This window comes from Ranitomeya variabilis, chromosome 4 (genome assembly GCF_051348905.1).
Source record: "Ranitomeya variabilis isolate aRanVar5 chromosome 4, aRanVar5.hap1, whole genome shotgun sequence".
NCBI lineage: Eukaryota > Metazoa > Chordata > Amphibia > Anura > Dendrobatidae > Ranitomeya > Ranitomeya variabilis.
This window is the reverse complement of record NC_135235.1, coordinates 666,372,271-666,399,983: the sequence shown is the minus strand read 5'-3', so window position 1 is coordinate 666,399,983 and position 27,713 is coordinate 666,372,271. Positions and strand designations below refer to the sequence as shown.

At 41.9% G+C, this 27,713-nt stretch overlaps 2 protein-coding genes across 3 annotated transcripts in view; both read left to right on the top strand.

The window, feature by feature from the left end:
* LOC143766246 (uncharacterized) overlaps nucleotides 1-17,773 on the top strand; it is a 188,456-nt gene extending 170,683 nt beyond the window's left edge. Inside the window, exons 2-11 of one of the 2 annotated variants that reach the window (XM_077253774.1) lie at nucleotides 292-397; nucleotides 527-706; nucleotides 787-910; nucleotides 995-1,092; nucleotides 4,041-4,193; nucleotides 11,884-12,054; nucleotides 12,138-12,261; nucleotides 12,345-12,442; nucleotides 12,641-12,731; nucleotides 14,768-17,773. In XM_077253774.1, coding sequence (XP_077109889.1) covers nucleotides 308-397; nucleotides 527-706; nucleotides 787-910; nucleotides 995-1,092; nucleotides 4,041-4,193; nucleotides 11,884-12,054; nucleotides 12,138-12,261; nucleotides 12,345-12,442; nucleotides 12,641-12,731; nucleotides 14,768-15,903 — 2,265 coding nt within the window. In that variant the 5' untranslated portion in view covers nucleotides 292-307 and the 3' untranslated portion in view covers nucleotides 15,904-17,773. The remainder of the gene's footprint in view (nucleotides 1-291; nucleotides 398-526; nucleotides 707-786; nucleotides 911-994; nucleotides 1,093-4,040; nucleotides 4,194-11,883; nucleotides 12,055-12,137; nucleotides 12,262-12,344; nucleotides 12,443-12,640; nucleotides 12,732-14,767) is intronic. The other variant, XM_077253773.1, reaches the window with a different exon arrangement.
* A 4,431-nt stretch (nucleotides 17,774-22,204) lies between these two features.
* LOC143766248 (uncharacterized) overlaps nucleotides 22,205-27,713 on the top strand; it is a 48,947-nt gene continuing 43,438 nt past the window's right edge. The window contains exon 1 of the mRNA XM_077253776.1: nucleotides 22,205-22,232. The gene's annotated coding sequence lies outside the window, so the exon portion shown is untranslated. The remainder of the gene's footprint in view (nucleotides 22,233-27,713) is intronic.

The following is a 27,713-nucleotide window of genomic DNA, read 5'->3' as shown; positions in this document are numbered from 1 at the left end:
ATGGAAAATTGTTTGTCTGTTTTTCTCCACGTACAGCAAAAACTGATGACAGGGTGATCAAATTTCTTAATAAAGTCTGATCAAAATAATTGGTTCCTTTTTCTCGTGCTTGAGAATATCAGATGTCTGAATAAGTCCTTAATCAGCAATTCAACTTGCGTTCCAGTCCATATAAGATGAGATTTAACATCTATGTTATATCTTCTCATATGTTTCCCCTTATCTCCAATAATTGTATTATTGCATAAGATTCTTTATGATGTTATATCTGGTCATCTTATTTTCATTTAGGTTCCTACAATAACACATGCAATTAAGGATGGATAGGGACAGGGACAAGATGGCGGAGATGGTATTACATCTCACCCTAGAGATCCTCTTCCGACTTACTGGAGAGGTGAGAGATTCTGATGACATCATATTACATCATTCTTATCTATGGGAATAACAGATGGACAGAACTGGAGAGGTGAGGACTCTGGAAATGTCTGTGGTGAGATTTATTAATGTGTCTCTCCATAACCAGGATTACACAGTAGTGAAGAAGACCTCTAGTGAGCGCTGTCAGGCACCTGTGTCTAAGGGATGGGGAAGACCCCTGAGCCCAATCACTGGGCCTCCACCTCACCCCCTGATAAAAGAAGACGTCAAAGACCAGAAGATCCTAGAACTCACCTACAAGATAATTGAGCTGCTGACTGGAGAGGTGACACTGCTGGGAATGCTGGGACATTATACAGTAACGCTATGAAGGGATTGGGGGATGACAGTATTATTGTATGTCAGGTTCCTATAAGGTGTCAGGACATCACCATCTATTTCTCCATGGAGGAGTGGGAGTATTTAGAAGGACACAAATATCTGTACAAGGACATCATGATGGAGGTTCTCCAGCCCCTCACATCACCAGGTAATAGACAGGACTAAATACACTATACACTATAATTATCTGAATGTAAAGAATGAATTTAGTCCCTGTATGTGTTTCCTCCAGTTCTATCCAGTGAGATGACAACACCCGAGAGATGTCCCCATCATCTTCTTGCACAGTACTGTAAACAAGAAAATACCAGTGTTCCTCAGGATTATCAGGTAGATGGAGAGAAGGTATCATTGGATCTCCTCATGATGTGCAACCAACTAACCATCTTTGAATGTCTTTTGTGCAGTCTTGTTTTATCCACCAGTATTGTAATTTGTACTTGTGTAATGTTAACGGTGGAGATGGCAGGATTACAGCTGATCATAGATGTGACTTCTCCATCTGTCTGTGAGTGTGTATATGTTTTGTCATCTGATGACGTCTCCCATTTGAGGGTGGTGACATCTGATTTGCCTGCTGGTCTGGTCTCTGCTTCCTTTGATTGCATCGTGTTCTCTCTTTATAATGCACACTGACAGTGCACTCTCTTGCTGGCTTGTTACTTCTCATTGGAGCCAACAAGGGAGCTCACTGTCACTGTGCAAAGGAATTTAGCGCTATGAGCAGGAAACACATATTGAGCACACATCGGAAGTAACAACCAACACATGCTCAATAGATTAGGGATTAGCCCAGCCCCTCAAAGGGATGTTACTGATTATGTTTCGTTGGCAGTGACCACAGCCCTGGCTTCCTGATGACATCCTATTTGAGTATTCCAGCATGAACTGGAATTCTCAAATGAAACATCATCAAAATGGAAGTTAAAAAAAAAAAGCAGGAAGTCTAAAGTATAATAAAAAAGCCATTATGTTATTACATTAAATAGATTTACATTTCGGACCAAATTCAACTTTGGTTTCAGGCAACCCTTTTAAGACCATCAGGTATAAAACATTGTATTCCAAAACAAAATCCAAAAAGATTATTTATTACTGAGATGTGAATAATGGTCGCTTGCATCTGGAGAAATCTGTTCTGATGGAATCAACTGTCAGAACCGTCATTTTCACCAGTGGAAGCAATAGGATATGAGCCTAATGCAGGAGAGTGTCATTGACACAGTCTGTCACTGGAGATGCATGGACTCATTGGAGGGTAACAGGTGCTACCTGGTAGAAACGTGTGGTGATTATTTAATTTGTTTAACATTTCTAACAAATGAAATATTCAGATAAAGAAATGACATACAATCATATTGTAAGCTCACCTTACAGTTGGTTGCTGTAGTTAACAATCCTTTTTTTTTGAGTCACGCCCTGTAGAAGGCGTGATATTATATATATATATATATATATATATATATATATATATATATATATATATATATATATATATATATATATATATATATATTTTGGACACACCTTCTCATTTAAAGATTTTTCTGTATTTTCATGACTATGAAAATTGTACATTCACGCTGAAGGCATCAAAACTATGAATTAACACATGTGGAATTATATACTTAACAAAAAAGTGTGAAACAACTGAAAATATGTCTTATATTCTAGGTTCTTCAAAGTAGCCACCTTTTGCTTTGATGACCGCTTTGCACACTCTTGGCATTCTCTTGATGAGCTTCAAGAGGTAGTCACCTGGGATGGTCTTCCAACAATCTTGCAGGAGTTCCCAGAGATGCTTAGCACTTGTTGGCCCTTGCGCCTTCACTCTGCGGTCCAGCTCACCCCAAACCATCTCGATTGGGTTCAGGTCTGGTGACTGTGGAGGCCAAGTCATCTGTCGTAGCACCCCATCACTCTCCTTCTTGGTCAAATAGCCCTTACACAGCCTGGAGGTGTGTTTGGGGTCATTGTCCTGTTGAAAACTAAATGATGGTCCAACTAAACGCAAACCGGATGGAATAGCATGCCGCTGCAAGATGCTGTGGTAGCCATGCTGGTTCAGTATGCCTACAATTTTGAATAAATCCCCAACAGTGTCACCAGCAAAGCACCCCCACACCATCACACCTCCTCCTCCATGCTTCACGGTGGGAACCAGGCATGTAGAGTCCATCCGTTCACCTTTTCTGCGTCACATAAAGACACGGTGGTTAGAACCAAAGATCTCAAATTTGGACTCATCAGACCAAAGCACAGATTTCCACTGGTCTAATGTCCATTCCTTGTGTTCTTTAGCCCAAACAAGTCTCTTCTGCTTGTTGCGTGTCCTTAGCAGTGGTTTCCTTGCAGCTATTTTACCATGAAGGCCTGCTGCACAAAGTGTCCTCTTAACAGTTGTTGTAGAGATGTGTCTGCTGCTAGAACTCTGTGTGGCATTGACCTGGTCTCTAATCTGAGCTGCTGTTAACCTGCGATTTCTGAGGCTCGTGACTCGGATAAACTTATCCTCAGAAGCAGAGGTGACTCTTGGTCTTCCTTTCCTGGGGCGGTCCTCATGTGAGCCAGTTTCTTTGTATCGCTTGATGGTTTTTGCCACTGCACTTGTGGACTCTTTCAAAGTTTTCCCAATTTTTCAGACTGACCTTCATTTCTTAAAGTAAAGATGGCAACTCGTTTTTCTTTACTTAGCTGCTTTTTTCTTGCCATAATACAAATTCTAACAGTCTATTCAGTAGGACAATCAGCTGTGTATCCACCAGACTTCTGCACAACACAACTGATGGTCCCAACCCCATTTATAAGGCAAGAAATCACACTCATTAAACCTGACAGGGCACACCTGAAGTGAAAACCATTCCCAGTGACTACCTCTTGAAGCTCATCAAGAGAATGCCAAGAGTGTGCAAAGCAGTCATCAAAGCAAAAGGTGGCTACTTTGAAGAACCTAGAATATCAGACATAATTTCAGTTGTTTCACACTTTTTTGTTAAGTATATAATGCCACATGTGTTAATTCATAGTTTTGATGCCTTCGGTGTGAATTTACAATTTTCATAGTCATGAAAATACAGAAAAATCTTTAAATGAGAAGGTGTGTCCAAACTTTTGGTCTGTACTGTGTGTGTGTGTATATATATATATATATATATATATATATATATATATATATATATATATATATATATATATATATATATATATATATATATATAATGTACATCGAGGTCTGCCTCGGCATCGATTTACATCAGCTTCATCTTTTTCTCATTCAGGTCCCTTCAATATCGGATCCCTTCATTGGAGATATTCTATATGATGAGAGAATTTTTCTGATTGACTCATCAAGGATGTATATGGACAGGGACAAGATGGTGGAGTTTATAGTACACCTCACCCTAGAGCTCCTCTTCTGGCTTACTGGAGAGGTGAGAGAGATTCTGATGGCATCAAATTATCATTCTTATCTATGTTAATAACTAGAGATGAGCGGATCTTTTGAAATTCATATTCACTGTCTTTGTCATTTTTTTTTTACTTAGTTTACTTAGAATAAAATAGTGCACATCACAGAATTAAAATGCTTCTAATTGCCTGGAAAATAAGTCTAGAACACAGAATTCCCCTTGGAGTCAAATTAACATGTTTTTACCTCTGTAATGTAAACACAGCCTTTTTAATTTCCAAATGACTTCCACCTATCTGGGAAGGTGAAAGTAGATGGTATCCAGAGGTACCGTAACTAACAGAGTGTTTTACAACATACTACAGTATCAGAATTTTTAGGCTACCTAAAATCTATAAACAGTCTAAAAATTATCCCTTTATTGGCCAGATGTATACACTGCTGTTGTTTATAGACGGGTGGTGCACCTGGAAAAAGCTGTGGCATTTTCATACAATTGCATGCAACAATTATCCCTATTTGGGGAATATAAAGAGCTTTGAAACTTGCCAAAGGAAAAAGTGATAACTTTTTCATAAGCTGTCCAAAAATTATTGCTTTAATAGGGAGACAAAACAGATGTAGTATACTGCTTTGACTGTGAAGAAGTAATGACCTCTCAACTAGAAGGGAAAAAATGTATTCTTTTTTTTTAAGCTCTGCATTTGGTTTGTTAATCACAAAATGATTAGGCAATTACAAAGGCTTTTTTTTCTGCAGACAAAAGTTATTCTTGTCACTAACCTTTCACAAAAAATAGCCCTATTTTAAGAGTTGTTTCTTGAGTCTGTTCCCAGCATCAGTATTATTGTTTATCTCTGCCTTATGCACTACTCACAAAAAGATTGAGATATTTGGCTTTCGGGCAAAATTTCACAATTAACCTAAAATGCAATCTAACCTTTTCAGGTGAACTTACTGTGACCTTCTCTAAACTTTTTAGAGCACGTGTCCAACTGTTCAATGTTTCAGTACTTTTTGCTCAACTGTTCTCTAAGGGCTCATACTCACTTGCGTGAAATACCGCCGAGTCTCGCATGGTAACACCCGGCTCTGCCACCGGCACTTGGGAGCGGGGCGTGCAGCTCCATGTATTGCTATGCGGCCGCACGCTCCGCTCTGGAGTGCCGGCGGCAGAGCCGGGTTTTAATATGCGAGACTCGGCCGTATTTCACGCAACTGAGTATGAGCCCTAACAAGAAGCTTAATGGCAAAATTCACAAGAGGTGTTTGATCCATAAATCGCCCAATAAATTTTGGGGTTCAATTAGAATTGGTATTTAAACAGTCCTCCTCATCATGTTGTTGAAATTTTAACATCATGAGACCAAGACAACACCTAACAATTGATCAACAGTACCTTGCCATTGCTAGTCTTCAAGCAGGATGTTCTCAGACCGAAGTGGCCACTGAGCTTAGAAAGTCACAAAGTGTCATCAGCAGGTTGCAACAGAGATGCAGAGAGTCTGGAAGAGTCACAGAAATGCAGAGCAGTGGATGCCCTTTGGCAACATTCCACACTGATGACCGCTTCATTGTGAGCAATGCCTTTCAGAACCGGATAATGAATGCCACTCAACTCCAGCTCGTAACTCTGTACCCCAGAACCTCAATGACCTGAGGGCCTCCCTTCAAGAAGAGTGGGATGCCATGCCTCAGCAGACAGTAACTCAACTTGTGAACAGCATGAGATGTCATTGTCCTGCTCTAATTGATGCTCAAGGCCACATGACAAGTTGAGGCATTGACATTTTTGTTGGGATATATCCACCACTGCTGTTGGCTTTTGCTTCAATAAATTGTTTGAGATGAGGAAATTGCCATTGCATGCTTATACTTAATTGCCCTACTGTCATGATAAAATATCACTGTAGTGTGAACTTTTTATGTTTTCCATAAATTCACCCTAAAGCCAAATATCTCTAACTTTTTGTGAGTAGTGTTTTGATATGTAAGGTTTTTTCACACCTGGTCTGCTTCGGTGTGACAAATCCACTGGCCATGCTGAATGCCATCTCTGACATTCCCCTGGAAGATGGACATGATGTTATGTCCATAGCAAACTGGGCCAATTCATGCAACTTGTCCAATTTGTTGACCCAGAAATCCATGGAGTCAGGTCTCAGGGTATCTGCTTAAAGGGCACCTGTCACCCCGTTTTTTCCGTATGAGATAAAAATACTGTTAAATAGGGCCTGAGCTGTGCATTACAACAGTGTATTTTGTGGACCCCGATTCCCCACCTATGCTGCCAAAATACGTTACCAAAGTAGCCGTTTTCGCCTGTCAATCAGGCTGGTCTGGTCAAAAGGGCGTGGTGTCTTCCCCCAGATCTTGCTTAGTTTTCCGTTGGTAGCGTAGTGGTTTGCGCATGCCCAAGGTCCCGAATCCACTGCACAGGGGAGTGAAAAGAGCGCGATGTGCGTTATTTTCCTGTTGATCGGTGGGGGCGGCCATCTTCCTTTGGCCGCGCGTGCGCAGATGGAGCGCTCTGCTGGCCGCGGCTTCAGGAAAATGGCTGCGGGATGCCGCGCGTGCGCAGATGGAGATCGCGGCGGCCATTTTCCTAAAGCAGAATTCGCATCTCGGCTTCAAGAAAATGGCCGCCGCGATCTCCATCTGCGCACGCGCGGCATCCCGTGGCCATTTTCCTGAAGCCACGGGCAGCAGAGCGCTCCATCTGCGCACGCGTGGCCAAAGGAAGATGGCCGCCCCCACCGATCAACAGGGAAATAACGCACATCGCGCTCTTTTCACTCCCCTGTGCAGTGGATTCGGGACCTTGGGCATGCGCAAACCACTACGCCACCAACGGAAAACCAAGCAAGATCTGGGGGAAGACACCATGCCCTTTTGACCAGACCAGCCTGATTGACAGGCGAAAACGGCTACTTTGGTAACGTATTTTGGCAGCATAGGTGGGGAATCGGGGTCCACAAAATACACTGTTGTAATGCACAGCTCAGGCCCTATTTAACAGTATTTTTATCTCATACGGAAAAAACGGGGTGACAGGTGCCCTTTAAGAAGGGACACAGTCTAAGTGTGACTAAACTTGGCTGTTCAGGGGGTGCAACTCTGTTGGCTAATGTGCATCAGTTTTTGCATCATCAAATAACCTCTGGTCTATCGTGTCATATACAGCTCTTGAAAAAAATTAAGAGACCACTGCAAAATGTTCAGTTTGCCTTATTTTTCTCTTTATAGGCATATTTTTGAGTAAAATGTAAATTGTTCTTTTATTCTATAAACTTCTGATAACATGTCTCCGAGTTTCCAAGCAATAATTTTAATTTTTTTTTCTGACAAAGAAAAATAGTTAAAATAAAAAAAACAACAGTGCTTTCAGACCTCAAATAATGCAAAGAAAAGAAGTTCATAATCATTTAGAAGTAACAATGCTAATGTTTTAACTCAGGGAGAGTTCAGAAATCAATATTTTGTGGAATTACCATGATTTTTAATCACAGCTTTCATGCGTCTTGGCATGCTTTCCACCAGTCTTTCACACTGCTTTTGGCACAAAAAATGTAAGCAGTTCTTCTTTGTTTGATAGCTTGTGACTATTCATCATTTTCTTGATTACATTCCAGAGGTTTTCAGTGGGGTCAGGTCTGGAGATTGGGCTTCCCATGACAGGGTTTTGATGGGGTTGTCTCTTAATTTTTTCCAGATCTGTAAAGCATAATTGGTGCTGCTGCCATGGGTATTTGTAAAATTTTTAATTTTGTGAAAAAAAATTCACTTATGGAATTCAAACAATTTGGTTTTGAAAATGGTTGTCATGACGGACGCAGCTTTGCTTACTTAGCTTACGCTCCCACATTGCCGACGTGTGGCGTGTGTCATAGGTGGTAAAAGGGGGGGACCCGGGCCTACCCAGACTAGGGAAGGGCAGCAACCGGGGTCTATGGGAGCTGAGAATGTGGGCAAGGTGGTAAAATGCAGGACTAGATAACACCACACAACTTCAGGTATGAAGAAATATAAAGTTTACTAAACAAACTATGCTAGGCTCCCGATTCCGCACATCAAGCAAGGGTGAACATCATAGGACAGCAGACGTCAGACGAAGGAAAGATGTCATCACGGGTTGATGCAGTCCAGGGTCATCTGGCATGGGCATATCAGGAGAACCTCTCTATCAGGCATCAGGCGTAGCATAGGCAGAGCAGGAGATCATCAGACACCACCCTTGGACAGACGTCCTCACAGGATGGACCCCAGGGAACAGGCCGGACATCGGGACACAGGCAAAACACTGACAGCACAGGTCGAAGAACAACGATATAGTAAATCAGGACATCGTCTGGTCAGATCCAGGACACACAGGCTGAGCCGTCACCGGGAAACAAGGCTGGAAAGTTCCCAGGGACACGGAAGAGGAGCCCATCCAGAAACACAAGTGGGACCGACTCAGAAACACAGGCTGGACCACCAGGACCACAGACTGGATATCTGGACACAGGCTGAACATCTAGGGTGAAGACAGGACATCTGGACTCCGGACAACAGACACGGCTCCAGGCAGAGAATGGCAGCACATCCGGGAGACCGACAGAACATTGAGCCGCGGTCGTCAGACTCCAGGCACCAGATGACGGTCATCAGGCTCCAGACAGCAGGCAGAGGTAGTCAGGCTCCAGGCACCTTGCAGCGGTCACCAGGCACCAGGTAGAGACAGTCAGGCACCAGGCAGCAGTCCTCAGGCTCTAGGTACCAGGCAGAGACTTTGAGGCACCAGGCAGCGGTCGCCAGGCTCTAGGCACCAGACAGCGGTTGTCAGACTCCAGGCACCAGATGACGGTCATCAGGTTCCAGGCACCAGGCAGACAGTCAGGCACCAGGCAACAGTCGTCAGGCTCCAGAGAACGGACATGACCTAGAAAGGAACTCAAGCAGTATGGTGTAAGCACCGCAGAATCGGACCGGAGCTGAACATAGCTAGAACAGCATAGTAGGCTGAGCATACCATAGTAGACTCTCAGCCAGAACACCGGACTCCATCTTCAGAAGACAAACACAGGTTTAATTTCAAGTCACAGGTTACAGGAAACTCATAGTAACTGGGTACATAGTTCAAGACACAGAAGGATTTCAGGAACATCACACAGCAGGAATTCCCATTTAAGGGCAAGGACTTTGGTACCAACACGTAGACAGGATGGGTCCATGGACGTAGACATCAGCTTTCCCAGAAATGGTAGTAGGTAGAACAGGAGCTGAAGACAAAGCAGACAAGGAGCAGCAAGCTGGACCAAATGCACATGGCTAGGTTCTGCAACCCAATAAGCAGCTCTGGCAATGCCCAACAGGGAAAAGGAACTTTAAATAGGACCTTCCCCACAGCAATAGGCTAGGGAAAGCAATTCAAGCGCACACACTGCCCCTAATAAAAGAGGGGAAGGTGTGGCCACGCGCACCCTAAGCACAGACAGAAACCAGTAAAGCATAGCCAGCAGAGTAATTGAGGCCTAAGGCCACGTTCACACGCTGCGGGTTCCTCTGCGGGTTAATCCCCCAGCGGAATTGAAAATCTGCAGGGCAAAACCGCTGCGGTTATCCCTGCAGATTTATCGTGGTTTGTTCCGCGGTTTCCGCTGCGGGATTACTGCTGTACTATTGATGCTGCATATGCAGCAATATGCAGCATCAATAGTAATGTAAAAAATAATAAAAATTGGCTATACTCACCCTCTGACGTCGCGATCTCCCCGGCGCTGCAAGTGGCTGTGCCGACAAGGACCTTCGTGACGTCACGGTCATGTGACCGCGGCGTCATCACGGTCATGTGACCGCGACGTCACCACAGGTCCTGTTCGGCACAGCAACTGAGACCGGACGCCGCGGGCAGCGCTGAGAGGTGAGTATAGCATGATTTTTTATTTTAATTCTTTTTTTTACACCCAAATATGGTTCCCAGGGCCTGGAGGAGAGTCTCCTCTCCTCCACCCCGGGTACCACCCGCACATTAACCGCTTACTTCCCGCAACGTGGGCACAGCCCCATGCGGGAAGTAAGCGGTTCAATGCATTCCTATGGGTGCAGAATCGCAGCGATTCTGCACAAAGAAGTGACATGCTGCGGGTTGTAAACCGCTGCGTTTCTGCTCGGTTTTTCCCGCAGCATGTGCACAGCGGTTTGCGGTTTCCATAGGGTTTACATGTTAATGTAAACGCTATGGAAACTGCTGCGGACCCGCAGCATCAAAATCGCCGCGGTTCCGCGGTAAAAACCGCAAAGTGTGAACATGGCCTAAGGCACCTGGCAGCGGCTGTAATCCTGGACACACATGGAAAGTCATGTACAAGCTGCAGAGGACCTCGCAACCCGTGGATAGCTTCCACAGCGGCAGCTAGGCACTGCGCACGCGGATGGTCGTGCAGTGGAGCAAAGACTCTACAACACATGTACGGCTACACAGCAGAGCAGGGAACTGAGCAGAATCCATACAGGTAACAGTCAGCAGTATCCCAGCTGGTTAGGGGGAAAGGAGCAAAGGGTAAGAGTACAGACATGCAAAGTAACATCGGGGAAACAAGGTGCAAACACACCGGCGATAATTTTTCCTTTTCTGACCTGCCATGTTCAGGGGCTGAAGACTTGGGGAAGTGTTTACTCTGCAGGGAGTACTTACTGGTCATATACGCGCACATCCAGTCGGCAACCATCCACTGTGCAAAAACTTCACCAATTAGGTAACTCCTATTTCCCTGGTAATTCGCCAATTCCCCCTCAGAAAAAAAATCATATTTTTTTATAAAATGGAAATTTTTTTTTACCGGTAATTTCAGTTTAGGAATTCAAAAAAATTTGGTTTAACAATTTTAATCAACGTAGCACTTTCTGGCCTGCTGTGCACATGCAGAGAAGTTGGGCTCTACTGGGAGTGAATAATGGTCATCTGGTCATACATGCGGTCAGCATTTGTTCACTATGCAAAAGCTTCACCAATTAGGGAACACATATTTCCATGGTAATATGACAATTCCCCCTCTCCCCAAAAAATTCTTATTAATTTTGTGAAAAATTGATCATTCTTTTGAAAGAAAATTTTACTTAAGGCATTCAATGAGTTGTGGTTTAATAATTTTCAACAATTTTTGCGTTTTTGGACAATTTTTCTCTTTCTGACATCCGCTGTGTAGGGGCCGCACTCACGTGGTGAACTTTCCACTCACTGCAGATATACGGTCATCAACTGTTCACTGTGCAACAGGATCAATGATTAGGGAACACAGATTTTCTTGCTAATAATTTCTGAAGAATTTTGGAAAAAAATGTATAGTTTTTTTTTTTATTTTTCTTATGTTCCAAGAATTTTGATTGGATAATTTTCAACAATTTTGCCCTTTTTCCACAATCCTTATCAGGGTACTACCAGGAAAATTCAGCACAGATGCAGTCAGAATAATTTAGCCCAAAATTAGAAAATGAGAGAAAATGAGTTTGTTGTAATATTGTGTCCAAACGTGGCAGGGTGGTCTTTTTGAAATAATAATGGTGGCTAGGTATCTTCCATTGAGCTTGAGCGCATGCAATTCTCTTGCAAAGAATATGTCTTCTTTTGCTGGTCGATCCGCTCATCCCTAGAAACAATGAACAGAACTGGGGAGGTGAGGACTCTGGAAATGTCTGTAGTCAGATTTATTAATGTGTCTCTCCATAACCAGGATTACACAGTAATGAAAAAAACATCTCGTGAGCATCTCGTGTCTGAGGGATGGGGAACAACTCTGAGCCCAATCACAGAACCTCCACCTCATCCTCTGATACATGAGGATATCAATGACCAGAAGATCCTAGAACTCACCTACAAGATGATTGAGCTGCTGACTGGAGAGGTGACACTATTGGGAATATTGGGACATTATACAGTAATGCTATGAAGAGGTTGGGGGGATGACAGTATCATTGTATGTGTCAGGTTCCTATAAGGTGTCAGGATGTTGCTGTCTATTTCTCCATGGAGGAGTGGGAGTATTTAGAAGGACACAAAGATGTGTACAAGGATGTCATGATGGAGGTTCCCCAGCCCGTAACATCACCAGGTAATAGACAGTACTAAATACACACGGCCTTTAATAATCTGTATGTAAAGAATGAATTCAGTCCCTGTATGTGTTTCCTCCAGTTCTATCCAGTAAGAGGACAACATCAGAGAGATGTCCCAGTCCACTTCTTCCACAGGACTGTAAACAAGAAGATCCCAATGTTCCTCAGGATCATCAGGTAGATGGAGAGAAGGTGTCATGAGATCTCCCCTATGATGTGTAGACGGCTGTGAAGGTCTTGTGTTCAGTCTTGTTTTATCCACCAGTGTTATATGTTTTATACTTGTGTAATGAGAACGGTGGAGATGGCAGGATTAGAGCTGATCATAGATGTGACTTCTCCATCTGTGTGTGACTTTTACAATATTTATTTCAGGGTGAAGATCTGACCCATATTAATACTACAGAGACATATGTGAGGGGTGATGAGCGGTGTAAAGAGAAGATTCCTACAGATAACTGCCCAGGTGAGTAGTAATCACTAAATGTAGAGAAGTCACAGATTCTTCTCAATCACTGGCTCTGGCTGCTTTATTAGTAGGGTAGTCTGGCCATATCGCAATCATGTGATCACCATTCTACTGATAAACCACGATCATGCTCCTCCACTCGAAACTGTACTCAATACTTTTTGCAATGAAAGCCTTTCTGTTGGAATGAGACCTTTACAGTCCAGAACCTACAGCTGGGAGGATCCACCTACCCCTTGGAATTAGAAGATGTTGACCCCTAAGGGCCTAGAGCTCTAAACTGCAAAGCGAAATGAAAGCATATGTAGAAAGTACTGACCAATTAGAAAATCATGGGAAGAAAATCATTATCTGCATGGTGGATCTCTAAGAGAAAGCGGAGGGTATTGATGCTGTTGCATCAAATCCTGGCATCATATTGGATGAATCTACCTTCTCTCCCTTCTGTGCTGCTGAATGTGCTCATATGGCCACTACAAGACCAGGTCCAGTCTTTCAGACTCAACTTCGCTTTTATGATTGAGACACCATTCCATGTACAGTGAGGCCAAGTGTGAATATTTTTTCTTCAATCTTTCCTTTTTATTTATATACCGTAATCAAATATAAACAGTAGACATATAAACTCAAGAAAGATAATTAAAAAAAATATATATATATATTTTTTTCTCTTTAAACCCATCCTCGATTTCTGCCCCCATAAAGGAGAGCGGAGAAAACTAGAAAAAAAAACGTCAATAATTATTTCCAAAACTCTTTGCTTATACGTATCCAAGATATTAATATATTGGGATCTGTAACTTAGCCTGAGCTAAAACATATAGTGTTACCACTCAAAATAGGTAATAAATAACATTTACCGTATTTCTACTTTACATCGACAGCATTTTTCAATATCCTTTTTTTATTTTTTTACCAATATTACCAATATTTTTTTGGGATTTTAGAAAGGCTTTACATGTTTTTATTTGTTCAATGAATCTATGAAAACTGACTTGCAGGAGCCTATATTTTAGAACATTGAACTTCACAAAGTATCATAAAGCAAATTCAGAAAGCTTGTTAACCCTAAATTTATCACAATAATTAACAAAAAGATGAATGCAATTACTTTGTTTTAATTACATTTTTTTTTCCATATTCACGAGCAGTAATAGAAAAAAAATAGACCCCACAATTTATTTTTCAACTTTTTCTGGATCTAACGATTTCCTCCTGTTTGGGGACATGAAGGAATGAGCGCCATTTGATTATTGGAATGCAGGTTTTGGTGGGATACTTTGCAGGCACCATTTGCAGATCAGCTAAGGTGCATGAACTGTAGAAAACCGCATTAAGTGACTCCATTTCCCTCATGGCATTTATATATAGGACTAGTGACTATATTGATCCCACAAGCATGTTCTGGAAATTAGCACTCGGTAGATACTGCAGAAAGAAGATTGCACATTTGCCATTTTAGTGTCCAATACATAGTCCCCAGACTGTGCTTCAGGAGTCACGCATACCGTAAGTGGGTTCGTCTCATTACATCAGTGAAAATAAGGAGATATTAACTGTGGTTTGGGCACACTGCAAGGCTCAGAAGCTAGCAAGACATTTGGCTTTGGGAGAGTAGATTTTGCAGGATTGATTTATGGAAGCCATGTTGCTTTTCAAAAGTCTTTTGGTTTTTAGTACTATGGAAACTGTATTTTATTTAATTGAGAAATAATGGATGTACGTAGGGTATTTTTGGGGGGATGAAGTAGAAGTTTTACTATAATCTTTTTGGCCTACATAACATTTTTGGTGGCTTATTATTCCAGTATTTGGGAGACAGAGCGAACAAAAAGTTGAACACCACGCTTTACTGTTTTATGCCATGAGGTCTTCTGTTAGATTATGAACTGTTTTTGTCTTAGGAAATAATTGAATTGTGCTACATAACTTGCAATTTCTTTGGATATTTTATAAATGATATACAAATATATTTTTAAGGCTATTTCATTTAATTTCAGAGGAAAAACTGACATTTTCAATTTTTCAATCAGATCACCTTCAAGTCACACAAGAGATAACCGAAGCGAATGCCACTATTCCAGAAGTACTATCATTCCTTCACAGCAAAGATCTATCATCTGAACCTTTGAAACATGTCCTATCTTCTGATTCATCACAGACTATTAAGAAAGATAAAAGTCACAAAAATAGCATTGAAAATAGAACTGCTCCTACAGAAAAAAAGCCACTTTCAAGTTCAAAATATGGAAGTATTTTTTCCCTCAAGACATCATTTGTTACACATCAACAAATTCACACCGAAGAGAAAAGATTTTGTTGTTCCAAGTGTGGGAAATATTTTCACCAGAGATCACACCTTATTAGTCACAGGAGAACTCACACAGGGGAGAAGCCATATTCATGTTCAGAATGTGGGAAACATTTTCACCAGAAATCAAATCTTGAGAGTCACCAGAGAATTCACACAGGAGAGAAGCCATTTTCATGCTCAGAATGTGGAAATTGTTTTGTAAATAAATCACATCTTGTTAAACATCAGAGAACTCACACAGGGGAGAAGCCATATTCATGTTCAGAATGCGGTAAATGTTTTGCAGATAAATCAAATCTTATTACACACCAGAGAATTCACACAGGGGAGAAGCCATATTTATGTTCAGACTGTGGGAGATGTTTTGCAAAGAAAACAATTCTTGTTAAACACCAGAAATTGCACACTGGGGAGAAGCCCTTTTCATGTTTAGAATGTGGGAAATGTTATGCACATAAATCACATCTTATTACACATCAAAGAACGCACACAGGAGAGAAGCCCTATTCATGTCCAGAATGTGAGAAACAATTTAACCAGAAATCCCATCTTGCTAGTCACCAGAGAACTCACACAGGAGAGAAACTATATTCATGTTCAGAATGTGGGAACAATTTTACCCGGAAATCACATCTTGTTAGTCATCAGAGAACTCACACAGGGGAGAGGCCATTTTCATGTTCAGAATGTGGGAAATGTTTTGCAAATAAATCAAGTCTTGTTAAACACCGGAGAATTCACACAGGGGAGAAGCCATATTCATGTTCAGAATGTGGGAAATGCTTTAACCAAAAATGGCATCTTCTTGAACATCAAAAATCTCGCACGGGAAGAAGTCATTATCATACCTATTAGGTGACACATTGTTTACTTGACAATAATATTTTGTTAACTATGAAGAAAAGAAACTCGAGAGAAACCGTATATTTTGACAAATTATTCAAGAAACCACATGACACAGAAAGTCAAAAGAAAGAGAAAGAAATAAATGAAAAAGGGAAAAGCAATTTAAGCTATAGATTAGATTAGATTTAAGCTATAGATTAGAATATATATATAAAAATATATGTAGTTACTAATCGACATGTGTTGTCTAAATGTCAAATAAAAAGCAATATTGCATGTGCATTGATTATTTGACAGTGATATACCTTCATTTTTGGATTATAAGACTCTTTTTTTTTTTCTCAAAATTTTTTGGGGAAAATGGGTGTGTGTTATTATCCACGTTTGCCAGGGCTGGCGGCAGGTCTGGAGCAGGGTCCCAGGAGGTTGGGTCGCTGCAACAGGAAACTGGCTCCTGAGATCTCAATCTGCACATGCCCCACCTTTGGCACCATTTTCTTGACATCCACCGCACTAAAAATCGGAAGTTGACTCTACCAACATTTTCTTAAAAGTCGTGGCCCGCCACAGCCTCGCACCACAGAACAACCCCTCCTCCCATCCCAGGGCCCACAGCATTGTCCCACTTTTACTGCCTCCGATAGCTTCCTTCAGCAGTGACCTGTCCTCCTGGGACCCCACTCCACCGCAGCCGGCACCCCTGGTAAGTTATAGAAAAATTGGACTATAAGACGCATCACCATTTTATTTAAATTTTTTTTTACATATTTTCCACCCCTAAATTTGGGGTGCGTCTTACTGTCCACAAAATACAGTTTTTATATATTTTACTATATACAATACAATAGTATTGCCATACATCCCCCAACCCATCTCAAAAATAACCATTTACTTCGCATTCTTTTTTGTAACTCTCAATCTTGGCAATCTGTCATTCATTACAGTTTCTTATAGTTCACAGTCTCCGTTTGTGAACATTGTCTTCAACTTATTTATATTACAATATTAAATATGATCTTATAACAAATTACTAGTTACATCTGCGATCCATTCCTTTTTTCTTTCAACATCTGATGTGATCAATTTTTTTAAAATCCTTTTTGTGCTAAGTATGGTAGTAGTTTTTTCACCATTATTGGGAGCCAATTCCCTTCTCTACACCTCAGTACACATATCAATTAATCTAAGGTGACTTTGGTTTTGCTTACTTGGTTGTCCCAGTAACCTGACTCTCCAAAATTGGCACACTAAAGCATAATCACAACCTAAGATAGGTGTCCTCCAAGTTAATCTGACATTTGGGAAACTCAGGGGGCACACTTAGACCTCAGATGTGCTACATAAATTTGTATGGTGCCCAACTGGAGCAAGATATACTTGTTGTAACCTGTGATGTGGTATCGCTTCACTCCTTGATCGTGTCACTGTGTTGGCCCACGCCCTCTTTTTGATGGTTTTATGCAACGTCATCATGAATTCTCTTAATAGTGGTATATGATTAATGGTATTACATGACAAATCACGTGACTAAATCCCCGATTCACCCTTCCCTTTTTGACTGCCTATGCAACGTTCCCACCAATGCGCTATATACTAGTATGACATGGTAGATCAGATGATAAAAGCATGTGACCATTATTGGACACGCTTCTTAGTGTCCAGCGCCTTCTTGGATGTAGATATTTGCGACGAGGCACATTAACATGAGTTTTATGTGTATATCGGTTCATGTGTATATATAAGGTCATGCACTCACCTTTCATACTTACCCCTAATGAAGCGCGCTGTGCGAAACATGGGTTGGGGTGGCTGGACACCTTGATATCCCCCATCTTGGTTGGTTATCATACAAGAGGGTATTTAAAAAAAAAAAAGAGAACTACTTATATTTTTTTTTATTCAAGATAAAATCTTAAAAACATTGTTCCCCTTCAAAATACTCTCCAGTAGATGATATGCACTTGTCCCAAAGGTTTTTCCACTGTTTTAAATATTTTTTTATCTTCTGAGCTAATGCTATTAAGTTTCTCCATCTATTTTTCTTCATTCTTGGTAATAAAAAGAAGTAGCTGGGGGCTAGGTCAGATGAGAAACCATCGTCAAGTTGTTTTTTTGGCAAAAACTGGTTGATTTTCAAAGCTGTGTGGGCCAGTGCGTTGTCATGATGAAGCAGCCACTCCTCCGATTGCCACAATTCCAGTCGTTTCTTTTCTTACTGACTCACTTACATATAGTAATGTTGGTTTACTGTTGTGTCCTGAGTAATAAATTCAACGTGAACGACCCCTTTGATGTAAAAAAAATAAAATAAAATCATGGCCTTCAAATTTTATTTCACTTGCCATCCTTTTTTTGGTCTGGGTGATGAAACAGTTTTCCACTGGCTGGACTGTTGTTTTGTTTCAGTATCATAGGCATATCACCAAGAGTTATGCCCTGTTATGACTTTTGACAAAAAAATCTGGGTCAACTCCCTTGCTTGCCCAGCCTAGCCCCTGCGACTTCTTATTCCCAAGAATGAAGAAAAACCTAAAGGGAAAGTGTTTTTAGGACGTAGAAGAGGTTAAGGAAAACAGCTGGAGGCACTTAGTAGCATTAGTTCAAAAGAACATAAAAAATGTTTTGAACAGTAGAAAGAAAAACCTTTGGGACAAGTGCAAATCATCTTATGGACAGTATTTTGAAGGGGATTAATGTTTTCAAGATGTTAGCTTGAATGAAAAATAAATTAACTAAGTAATTCTCATTTATTTGGGTACCCCCTTGTATATGTGATTTATGTTTTGGTTATATATTTGTTTTACTTCTGGTGTGATTTTCTTCGATGGGTGACAACAGCTATAGATAGACTATATGTATATCTATGATCAACATGTTGATTGTTTCTTAATTAAATATTCTATATTTTTGGCTGATACTTTGCACTTTATAGGATATATCGTTCTATCTACTGGTGTCATTCACTGATGATCATCGCACCTCCTCTTTTTAATATATGTCTATATATTTCTATTACACTGGTCAACAGCATTTTTGGTGCCAAAGATATTTCATCGAATTTAGGGTATTTTTGGGGTGCTGATTCTGAATATGTCATCAGTTTTGCCAGATTGGCTCAAGTTTTTGAGATTTTTGGTATCTTATTTATAGCACTTGTTGGTAAATGCGACGCATCATCTCATTAATTTCTTTGGATTAGTACTTGAACTGAGCAGTTCTCAATATAGTTTTGTGTTAATTAGTGTTCTAAAAGTTTGTTCATAGCTTGATTTTTGCACTAACTTTATGCTGTTGTCTGTTTTCCAGTGAAAAGCATGAACTCATCAAGAAGAAGTTGTCTTAACGATCCAGACTCATTCTGTTACATTTGTGGTGAATACACACTTCCAAAACATAGAAGAAACATAACAGACTTCGTAAAAAAAGTGTATTTTGCCTATTTTGGGGTTATGCTTGGGGACCAAGACAAGTTTTGGGCACCACACATAGTGTGCAAAGCATGTATCGAATTATTACGAAAATGGAGCAAAGGACAAAGAAAAAGCTTCAAATTTGGTGTTCCAATGGTGTGGAGAGAGCCAAAAAATCATCATGATGACTGTTATTTATGTAAACACAGGTACAGGCACATCTTCACAATGAGGGACAGGCCTTCTTGCAGATTCCATGTTACTCCCATTTTCGTTTCTTATGCTTATTGAATCCTTGCACTTGCACTGCACAGAAATAACAGTCATCATGATGATTTTTTGGCTCTCTCCACACCATTGGAACACCAAATTTGAAGCTTTTTCTTTGTCCTTTGCTCCATTTTCATAATAATTTGATACATGCTTTGCACACTATGTGTGGTGCCCAAAACTTGTCTTGGTCCCCAAGCATAACCCCAAAATAGGCAAAATACACTTTTTTTACGAAGTCTGTTATGTTTCTTCTATGTTTTGGCAGTGTGTATTCACCACAAATGTAACAGAATGAGTCTGGATCGTTAAGACAACTTCTTCTTGATGAGTTCATGCTTTTCACTGGAAAACAGATAACAACATAAAGTTAGTGCAAAAATCAAGCTATGAACAAACTTTTAGAACACTAATTAACACAAAACTATATTGAGAACTGCTCAGTTCAAGTACTAATCCAAAGAAATTAATGAGATGATGCGTCGCATTTACCAACAAGTGCTATAAATAAGATACCAAAAATGTCAAAAACTTGAGCCAATCTGGCAAAACTGATAGCATATTCAGAATCAGCACCCCAAAAATACCCCAAATTCATTAAAATATTTTGGACACCAGAAAAAAAAAATTTTTTTGTTGACCTGTGTTATTTCTTTATATTTTCACTTGCATCGTACCATACCTTTAGGTTCCAAGCTGCTCCGACATTTTTCTGTTTCTTTATATTGTACGGATCTTTTGTATTGTATTTTAAGCATTTTTTTGTTAATTGTCTAATAAAGTGAATTATTTTCTACACTATTGAATGGTCGTAATCAAGGATATTTATGATTTACTACATGTGACCTATGTACACATTGGGCTATATTGGTATTAATTTTGAATTTTAGACACAGACAGGACTGACAAGGCATGACATGGGGGTGAAAATACAACAGTAGGTAAACACAGCCAGTCTTCTTAAGTTTAACAACAAACTTGAACTCCTTCTTAGGGACTCATTTGAAGAGGGACTGATTAGAAAAAAAAAGATAATACATTCTAGTAAAATAAAATTCAGTAATGGATACCTTTTATCACTTACCAAAAGTGCATTAAGATATAACTAAACCTTCGGGAAGACATTTTATCTGGAATTTCTTCCCTTGTAATTTATCACATTTCATTGAGGTGCATCTGCAAAAACATGTAGTTAAATTCAAATCACAGCGTAAAGATACTTCTCATCTCATCACATTAATCCAACATTTACTTTGGAGACAATGTTATTTGTGGGTATCTTTGGTTATACTCTAACATTCCCTATGAAAAGGGTATTAATGTATTGGTTACTACCTCCATCAATACACATATGCTTCCAGCTCAGAGTCAGTTTATTTTAGAGGTAATACAATATATCCTCACTTATAATATTTCTTTGGTTGAAGATAGTATTTATAAACAAACATGCGGGAACGCAACAGGCAAGTGGATCGCCCCCATGAGGCCGTGGGGTACTCGGTACCGGGTCCTACTGTTCACAGGGGGATGTCACGGTGGCTGACCCGGTCCGTGGCCCTGGGATGTCCGTGTAAAAGGGAAAGGTCTTTAAAGGGATATAGTTTGTGTTCGTGACACCACCTGTGGTATTCGGACAGGAGCCTCCTCACTGGGCTCCATGGTGCAGCTCCTCTGCTCTTCCTCTGTTCCCTCCAGGACAGCAGCCTGAGCAGTGCACATCACCACTTATTGCTATCCGGTTGCACTGGAATGAAGGACACTCCACCCATTCCAGACACATCATCACCTCACAACAGCCACTCCAGTCTAGACACTGCCTTTCTGTACAAGGGGGGAAGGAATAAATCCAACAGATAACCAATGGTCTATTAAAATTATGCTTTATTGTGCAAGGCATAGAAATGGTGACAGCAACGGATAATCACCAGACATGAAAAAGAAAGAGCACTGAGAGCCCATACGTGCCTTAAAAATATATACAGTGTAACCAATGTACACATTACCGGGTACAAAAATGCATTACACCACATGTAAAATTCATCCATATACAAATCGTTTTAGGTTACATGTGAACGGATACTGTCCCAGCTCCAATAAGGAGCCCAAACACATCTAAGACAGTAAGCATAAGTCATGCAGGCAAAGAAATCAGTAATACATCACCCAGAGAATACAGGCAAGTGCAGGCAGGTAGGGGGTCCCAATGTGTACATTGGTTACACTGTATATATTTTTAAGGCACGTATGGGCTCTCAGTGCTTTCTTTTTCATGTCTGGTGATTATCCGTTGCTGTCACCATTTCTATGCCTTGCACAATAAAGCATAATTTTAATAGACCATTGGTTATCTGTTGGATTTATTCCTTCCCCCGTTGTTCATGTTTGTTATTTGGTAACCGGTCCTATTCCTTGGAATCCATGGCAGAAATCTTTACTGGGCAATTAATTATTAATATTGGTTTTCTTTGTTTTTACATATAGTTGTCCTGATCATTATGTATATTCTGCTGCCTCATGTCGCCTTTCTAGTTATTTGTTACTGCCTTTCTATAAAGGGTTTGTAATGGAAGAGGAAGCCCCGCCTCTTCCTGTGACCTCATCACAGGTCCTGTGCGCACAGAGCAGCCATATATGTGGGGTGCGGCTCTGCAGGTGGAGGTAGGTGCTGGAGATTTCCCGTTACTGGGCGAGGGCAGTAACCCCTTCAGCACTGAGAATATTTTGGTGGATTTGTGTTGTCACTATATGAAAATAATAATAATAATAATTTTTATTTATATAGCGCCAGCATATTCCGCAGCACTTTACAAATTATAGAGGGGACAATAGACATTACAGCATAACAGAAATCACAGTTCAGAATAGATACCAGGAGGAATGAGGGCCCTGCTCGCAAGCTTACAAACTATGAGGAAAAGGGGAGACACGAGAGGTGGATGGTAACAATTGCTTTAGTTATTTGGACCAGCCATAGTGTAAGGCTCGGGTGTTCGTGTAAAGCTGCATGAACCAGTTAACTGCCTAAGTATGTAGCAGTACAGACACAGAGTGCTATTAACTGCATAAAGTGTATGAGAACATGATGCGAGGAACCTGATTTTTTTTTTGAATGGGCCACACAGGGATAGTTAGGTTAATGTGTTGAGGCGGTAGGCCAGTCTGAACAAATGAGTTTTTAGGGCGCGCTTAAAACTGTGGGGATTGGGGATTAATCGTATTAACCTAGGTAATGCATTCCAAAGAATCGGCGCAGCACGTGTAAAGTCTTGGAGACGGGAGTGGGAGGTTCTGATTATTGAGGATGCTAACCTGAGGTCATTAGCGGAGCAGAGGACACGGGTAGGGTGGTAGACTGAGACCAGAGAGGAGATGTAGGGTGGTGCTGAGCCATGGAGTGCTTTGTGGATGAGGGTAGTAGTTCTGTACTGGATTCTGGAGTGCATGGGTAGCCAGTGTAATGACTGGCACAAGGTAGAAGCATCGGTGTAACGGTTGGTGAGGAATATGATTCTGGCAGCAGCATTCAGGACAGATTGGAGCGGGGAGAGTTTGGTAAGAGGGAGGCCGATTAGTAGAGAGTTACAATAGTCCAGACGAGAATGAATAAGTGAGACAGTAAGAGTTTTTGCAGAGTCGAAAGTAAGAAAAGGGTGAATTCTAGAAATGTTTTTGAGATGCAGACAAGAAGAGCGAGCCAGTGATCGGATGTGGGGGGTGAATGAAAGCTCGGAATCAAGGATGACCCCAAGGCAGCGGGCATGTTGCTTTGGAGTAATGGTAGAACCACACATGGAAATGGCAATGTCAGGCAAAGATAGGTTAGTAGAGGGCGAGAACACGAGGAGTTCAGTTTTTGACAGGTTCAGTTTCAGATAGAGGGAGGACATGATGTTAGAGACAGCGGTAAGACAATCACTGGTGTTTTCTAAAAAGGTCGGCGTGATAACAGGAGAAGAGGTGTATAATTGGGTGTCGTCAGCATAGAGATGGTACTGGAACCCAAATCTACTGTCCAATAGGGGCAGTATACAAAGAGAAGAGGAGGGGGCCTCGGACTGATCCTTGAGGAACCCCAACAGTAAGGGGAAGGTGAGAGGAGGAGGAACCAGCAAAACATACAGTGAAGGATCGGTCAGAGAGATAGGAGGAGAACCAAGAGAGAACGGTGTCCTTGAGGCCGATGGAGCGGAGCATAGTGAGGAGGAGCTGACGATCCACAGTGTTATGATCTGGTGGCCTAGGAGTAGCATTGGACGTACTCTGGAGAAGGTGGTATCTGTACTGACCGCGGACCCTGAACTTAACTCCGCAACTAGAAGTAGCCGTGGGATGTACCTACTGATCCTAGACACCTCGACACAGCCGGAGGACTAATTAACCCTATAGATAGAAAAGGGAAAACTATCTTGCCTCAGAGAAAATTCCCAAAGGATAGGCAGCCCCCCACAAATATTGACTGTGAGAGGAGAGGAAAAAACATACACAGGCTGAAAACAGGATTTAGCAAAGGAGGCCAATCTAGCTAAATAGGAAAGATAGGACAGAGAACTATGGCGTCAGTATTAAAATACTAGGAAATATCCACCACAGAAAATACAAAAAACTCCACATCTAACTAAAGACATGGAGGGTATATCTGCCTCTCCAGAGATTCCAGCTTGACTGCATAAATCCTTACAAAGATTAAGCTGGACAAGAAAAATCATGAAATGCACTGAACAATGAGGCCCACAAAATGTGGGCTGCAAAACAAGCAGAACTTATCTTGGTGAAAAGACCAGGAAGCAGGAGAAACCATGAAGGGATGTGAATCTTCCAGAAACAATGGACAACTGGCACTGACTAAAGGGTGAAGCCAGACTAAATAGCCCAGTCCAGAGTGGACACACCTGATAACTGCTGTGAAGGACAGACAGCAGCGCTACCACTTATAACCACCGGAGGGAGCCCCCCAAGAACAGAATTCACAACAGTACCCCCCCCCTTGAGGAGGGGTCACCGAACCCTCACCAGAGCCCCCAGGCCGATCAGGACGAGCCAAATGGAAGGCACGAACCAAATCGTCAGCATGAACATCAGAGGCAACAACCCAAGAATTATCCTCCTGGCCATAACCCTTCCACTTGACAAGATACTGAAGCCTCCGCCTTGAAAAACTAGAATCCAAGATCTTCTCAACAACATACTCCAAATTCCCATCAATCAACACCGGGGCAGGAGGATCAACAGAGAGAACGACGGGTACCACATATTTCCGCAACAAAGATCTATGAAAAACATTGTGGATGGAAAAAGAGGCTGGAAGGGCCAAACGAAAAGACACTGGATTGATAATCTCAGAAATCCTATAAGGACCAATAAACCGAGGCTTGAACTTAGGGGAAGAAACCTTCATAGGAACATGACAGGAAGACAACCAGACCAAATCCCCAACCCGAAGCCGGGAACCCACACGCCGCCCACGGTTAGCAAAACGCTGAGCCTCCTCCTGAGACAAGACCAAATTGTCCACAACATGAGCCCAAATTTGCTGCAACCTGTCAACCACAGAGTCCACCCCAGGACAATCAGAAGGCTCAACCTGCCCCGACGAAAAACGAGGATGAAACCCAGAATTACAAAAAAAAGGTGAAACCAAGGTAGCAGAACTAGCCCGATTATTAAGGGCAAACTCGGCCAATGGCAAGAAAGCCACCCAATCATCCTGATCGGCAGACACAAAGCATCTCAAATAAGTTTCCAAAGTCTGGTTAGTTCGCTCGGTTTGGCCATTTGTCTGAGGATGAAATGCGGAAGAAAAAGACAAATCAATGCCCAGCCTAGCACAAAAGGCCCGCCAAAACCTGGAAACAAACTGGGAACCTCTATCGGACACAATATTCTCCGGAATGCCATGCAAACGAACCACATGCTGAAAAAACAACGGAACCAACTCAGAAGAGGAAGGTAATTTAGGCAAAGGTACCAAATGAACCATCTTAGAAAACCAGTCACAAACCACCCAGATAACCGACATCCTCTGGGAAACCGGAAGATCCGAAATAAAATCCATAGAAATATGCGTCCAAGGCCTCTCAGGGACTGGCAAAGGTAAAAGCAACCCACTGGCGCGTGAGCAGCAAGGTTTGGCCCGCGCACAAGTCCCACAGGACTGCACAAAGGAACGCACATCCCGTGACAAAGAAGGCCACCAAAATGACCTACTAACCAAATCTCTCGTACCAAAAATCCCAGGATGGCCAGCCAACACAGAACAGTGAACCTCAGAAATCACTTTGCTAGTCCATCTATCAGGAACAAACAGTTTCCCCACTGGACAGCGGTCAGGTTTGTCAGCCTGAAATTCCTGAAGAACCCATCGTAATTCAGGGGAGATGGCAGAAAGAATCACCCCCTCCTTCAGAATGCCGACCGGCTCAAGGACCCTAGGGGAATCAGGCAAAAAACTCCAAGAGAGGGCATCAGCCTTAACATTCTTAGAACCCGGAAGATACGAGACAACAAAATCAAAACGGGAGAAAAACAGGGACCATCGGGCCTGTCTAGGATTCAGCCGTTTGGCAGACTCGAGGTAAATCAGATTCTTATGATCGGTCAAGACCACAATACGGTGCTTAGCCCCCTCAAGCCAATGTCGCCACTCCTCAAATGCCCACTTCATAGCCAACAACTCACGATTACCGACCTCATAATTGCGTTCCGCAGGCGAAAACTTTCGAGAGAAGAAGGCACACGGTTTCATCAAGGAACCATCAGAATTCCTCTGAGACAAAACGGCCCCTGCCCCAATCTCAGAAGCGTCAACCTCAACCTGAAAAGGAAGAGAAACATCCGGCTGACGCAACACAGGGGCAGAAGTAAATCGGCGTTTAAGCTCCTGAAAGGCAGAAACGGCCGCAGAGGACCAATTCGTCACATCAGCGCCTTTCTTCGTCAAATCGGTCAGGGGTTTAACCACACTGGAGAAGTTGGCAATGAAACGGTGATAAAAATTAGCAAAGCCCAAAAATTTCTGAAGGCTCTTCAGGGATGTGGGCTGGATCCAATCATGAATGGCCTGAACCTTAACCAGATCCATTTCTATAGATGAGGGAGAAAAAATGAAGCCCAAAAAAGAAACCTTCTGTACTCCAAAGAGGCACTTAGACCTTTTCACAAACAAGGCATTATCACGAAGGATCTGAAATACCATCCTGACTTGTTTCACATGAGACTCCCAATCATCCGAAAAAATCAAAATATCATCCAAATATACAATCATGAATTTATCAAGATAATTCCGAAATATATCATGCATGAAGGACTGAAACACAGATGGAGCATTAGAGAGTCCGAATGGCATCACAAGATATTCAAAATGGCCCTCGGGCGTATTGAACGCAGTTTTCCATTTGTCACCCTGCTTAATACGAACAAGATTATATGCCCCTCGAAGGTCAATCTTAGTAAACCAACTAGCACCCTTAATCCTGGCAAACAAATCAGAGAGCAAAGGCAAAGGGTATTGGAATTTGACCGTGATCTTATTCAAGAGGCGATAATCAATACAGGGTCTCAAGGAGCCATCCTTCTTGGCAACAAAAAAGAAACCTTCTCCCAGTGGAGAAGAAGATGGCCGAATATGCCCCTTCTCCAAAGACTCCTTAACATAACTCCGCATGGCGGCATGTTCTGGCACAGACAGGTTGAAAAGTCGGCCCTTAGGGAACTTACAGCCTGGAATCAAGTCAATAGCACAATCACAGTCCCTATGCGGTGGAAGGGAACTGGACTTGGGCTCATCAAAAACATCCTGGAAATCTGACAAAAACTCAGGAACTTCAGAAGAGGGGGAGGAGGAAATTGACATCAAAGAAACGTCATCATGAACCCCCTGACAACCCCAACTAGTCACAGACATAGATTTCCAATCCAATACCGGATTATGCACCTGTAACCATGGAAACCCCAGCACAATAGCATCATGCAGATTATGCAACACCAGAAAACGACAATCTTCCTGATGGGCTGGCGCCATGCACATGGTTAACTGTGTCCAAAACTGAGGTTTATTTTTAGCCAATGGTGTAGCATCAATCCCCTTCAAAGGGATAGGACTCTGCAAAGGCTGAAAGGGAAACCCACAACGTCTGGCAAATT